The sequence below is a fragment of the Pipistrellus kuhlii genome, unplaced genomic scaffold (assembly GCF_014108245.1).
Source record: "Pipistrellus kuhlii isolate mPipKuh1 unplaced genomic scaffold, mPipKuh1.p scaffold_m20_p_4, whole genome shotgun sequence".
Taxonomy (NCBI): Eukaryota; Metazoa; Chordata; class Mammalia; order Chiroptera; family Vespertilionidae; genus Pipistrellus; species Pipistrellus kuhlii.
Window position 1 is genome coordinate 64,654,070 of NW_023425540.1, and position 3,959 is coordinate 64,658,028.

The window sequence follows — 3,959 nt, forward strand, 5'->3', positions numbered from 1 at the left end:
TCCATTTATATAAAATTCTAGAAAATGCAAACTTATCTATCTAGTGAGGAAAAACAGATCAGTGGGTGCCGGGAATGACGTGGAGCAGAGAGCTGCACAAAGGAAATTACAAAATACAAAGGGGCATGAGGAAACTTTGGGAGGCGATGCTTTCATTATCTTGATTTTGGTGATGGTGTCACAGATGTCTTAATATGTCAAACCCCATCAAGGTGTATCTGTTGTTCATTTACTGTGTCAATTATACCACACTATAAAGCCAATAAAAAAAGCATATTTCTACTTTTGTGTGTCTGTGATATATATTTTTAATGTTTTTTTTTATATCTGTGAGAATTACCACCAACATTTTAACAATGGTTGTCTCTGAGTAAAGAAAGAATAGGAATATCTTGAATTTTCTTCTGTGAGTTTCTCAATATACTGTAATATATATACTTTTTAAAGTCATTTTATTTTTATTTCTTAATCCTCCCTAGAGTATATGTTTTCCTTGAGTGAGTGAGTGAGTGAGTGAGTGAGAGAGAGAGAGAGAGAGAGAGAGAGAGAGAATATCTGTGGGTTGCCTCCCTTATGCGTCCTGACCAGGAATCCAACCTTCAACCTTTTGGTGTACAGGACAACACTCCAACACAGTCACTGGGCCACGGACGATAATTATTTCCACACTTAAATTTGTTAAAAATAATCACAAAGTCAATTTATAAACACTCGCTTTGGGAAGGGGCTGTTACTCTGAGAGAAACTGGTAGTGACTTTTGTTTTATCCTGTTTCTCAGGTTTGCCTCCCATCCATAGCCCTGGGACAGAAAAAGCTCAGGGAGGGAGGGCAAAGCAGGGCTTGGCTCAGTCCTTCTTCCCCAAGTACAGGCGGCTACTTTTTGGACAGCATTCTTAATTTAGGTTAAATAATACATTACAAACATTCAAGAGCAGAAACCTTGTGCCTACGATAGATAGAGAGAACAGATCAGTGGAACCGTGTCACTGCCACCTGTGCCCACACCCGCGACAGGCGCGCGCCACCTCGGCCGCCCGCGTGGAACTCCTGGGCGCCCCTGGAAGAAAGGGGGGCGTGTGACGCAGCCGCAGTCGCCTAGGGCCCAGTTCTGACTCACACCTGACGCCCCAAAGCCTGACCACGCTTCTGAAGAGGAGAGGCCATGCTGTCCTGCGTCCTGTTCCTTTCCAAGCATATCAGCGCGTCGCTGGTGTCCCTGCGCAGCGCGCGCCTTGGCTTCGCCCTCCCGCGGCGCTGGGCCACCAGGAGCCCCTGGGTTCCGAGGCCCGCAGCTCCCCTCCGACCCCGGGCAGCAGCCGCCTCCTCCATGTTCGGGTCCGCCTCTGTCCCCTCCAGGATACGCCAGAACTTACACCCGGACTCTGAGGCCGCCATCAACCGCCAGATCAACCTCGAGCTCTACGCGTCCTACGCGTACTTGTCCATGGCCTTCTACTTCTCCAGGGACGACGTGGCCTTGAACAACTTCGCTGGCTACTTCCTTCGCCTGTCCCGGGAGGAGACCCAGCACGCAGAGATACTGATGAGGCTGCAGAACCAGCGGGGAGGCAGGATCAACCTGCAGGACATCAAGAAACCGGACACGGACGACTGGAAGAGCGGGCTGAACGCCATGGAGTGTGCTCTGCTCTTGGAGAAGAAGGTGAACCAGTCATTGCTGGAATTGCACTCTCTGGCCTCAGAGAAAGGAGACCCCCATTTGTGCGACTTCCTAGAAACTCACTATCTAAATGATCAGGTGAAGTCTATCAAAGAACTAGGTGATCACGTGCACAACTTGATTAAGATGGGGGCCCCAGCTTGCGGCCTGGCAGAGTACCTTTTTGACAAACTTACCCTTGGAAATGGAAACAATCACAACTAAGCCACAGGCTGCCTTCCCCACCACCCAGGGTGTGCCGGGACCCAGAATCAACTGTCGCCTGCTTTCTTGCCCTTAAAAGGCACTTACACCTTTATATTCCTCTGTTTGTTTTACTGTTCCTCTAATAAAGTGATTTGCAGAGAAAATGAAGTTAGCCCATATTCACAAGGCTTTATGCCCAGCACTTTTCCCAGCCGGAAAAAAAGCCCAGGATACTATGCTATAAAAAAGATTGCAAAAAAGTTACTAAAAGTAGATGTAAAAACTAAATTTCTTCAGTTACCAAATATATTCCAGACCATGGATCTTCACTAAATGTTGGTGATTTTCAACTCAACAAACGCCTGTTATTTTCAAGACTTTATGCTAAAGTGAGAAAATGTGTAAGATAAATATACCAATAGCTATAACAAGATGAAGAATGCATATAGTACTGTCAAAATCAGACATGCAAAATTATATGACAACATTTACTTCTTTCCAAAGTGTGTCTCAAAAACCAGTAATATCTGGAAATGATCTGTTTTTTAAAAAGATTTTGTGATCAAATAAATTTAAGACAAGCTACATAAGATATCAGTGCTGGCCTTAGAAAGTCACAGTGTATGTTAGCATTTTAAGGGCTCTGGGAAGTCTTGCAATTAAAAACAAAACAAAGCAAAAAAGAAAAAAAATCTTTGATTATTTTTGTTTAGCTTAATGTTTCCCAAAGATATCCGATCTCAGCTAGGTTTTTTTGTTTGTTTGTTTTGTTTTTACTTTTTTTATGGTAATACTAGAGGCTCACTGCACAAATTCCTGCACGGGTGAGGTTCCTCAGCCAGGCTGGCGATTAGGGCCATCAGGGCCATCTCCCCAAGTCCCAAAGGAGCTGATCCCAGGGGGAGGGACTGCAGGAAGTTGGCTGGCTTGGGACCATGGGAGGTTGGTTGTGGGAGCGCACTGACCACCAGGGGGCAGCTCCTGCATTGAACATCTGTTCCCTGGTGGTCAGTGTGCATCACAGCAACTGGTTGACTGCTCATATATATACATACATATATATATATATATATATATATATATATATATATATATATATGATATAGATATAGATATAGATATAGATATAGATATAGATATAGATATGGATATGGATATGGATATGGATATAGATATAGATGTAGATGTAGATATGGATATGGATATGGATATGGATATGGATATAGATATAGATATGGATATGGATATGGATATAGATATAGATATAGATATAGATATAGATATAGATATAGATATAGATATAGATATCTAGATCTGTCTAATTTCAGACTTGCATTTCACCACTGGGCTATATAGCCTTCCGTTTAACATCCCCAAAAGAGCAACAACACTGCAGAAAACACATTTCTATGGCCTTTAAAATAGAAACAAAAAAACCATCATAGGATAGAAGTCAAGAAGGGATCTAGAATGATTGATGCATCTGCTGGGCAGATGTTTTCTTGGGGGAATGGGACAAGATGGTATGATAAAAAGAGTATGAGAATATCCAGTTAGGACACCTAAGACTAGACTAAGAGCATTGGATGATGTTTGGAAATGGGCTGGAGTGGAGTGTGGATGTGAGAAGGAGGGGTTAAGCTTAATTTAATGAGCAATGGCAGTGATTTGAAGGGCTTTCAGTAGAAGAAAGCTGTGCTAAGAGATGAGCAATCAAAAATTTAGTTGTACTGAATAAAAATATGCGGAAAACCTAAAAGTCTGTTAGTTTGGGTCCTACAAGAAACAAATGTCAAGAAGGGATAAGGGCTCAAGAAATGTATTAGTGAAAACATAAAGGCCCTTGAGAGAAAATGGAAAAAGAACTGCAAGGAGCAGGGAGAGTCTTCAAGACTCCATGCAAGCCTAATCATGAGAGAAGGAAAAAAGGAAAAGTTGTGCATTGGTCTAAGGAAAGTTCTGCAAGTCTGCAAGGGTGTCTGGGAGACCTCTAGGCAAAGTTGCTTCTCAGAGGAATCACAAATCTCCAAGAAATGGGCCTGATTAAGCACATTTCCAGGGCTCCGTTATTCACTGGGAATGATCCCTATG

The 3,959-nt window shown here is 43.0% G+C and overlaps 1 protein-coding gene across 1 annotated transcript; it reads left to right on the forward strand.

Annotated features, from left to right (window-relative positions):
• The first annotated feature begins 1,163 nt into the window (after nt 1-1,163).
• Nucleotides 1,164-1,886, forward strand: FTMT (ferritin mitochondrial). Its single transcript, XM_036410303.1, has one exon. The coding sequence runs from the start codon at nt 1,164-1,166 to the stop codon at nt 1,884-1,886; it is 723 nt and encodes a 240-aa protein (XP_036266196.1).
• Nucleotides 1,887-3,959: the final 2,073 nt, after the last annotated feature.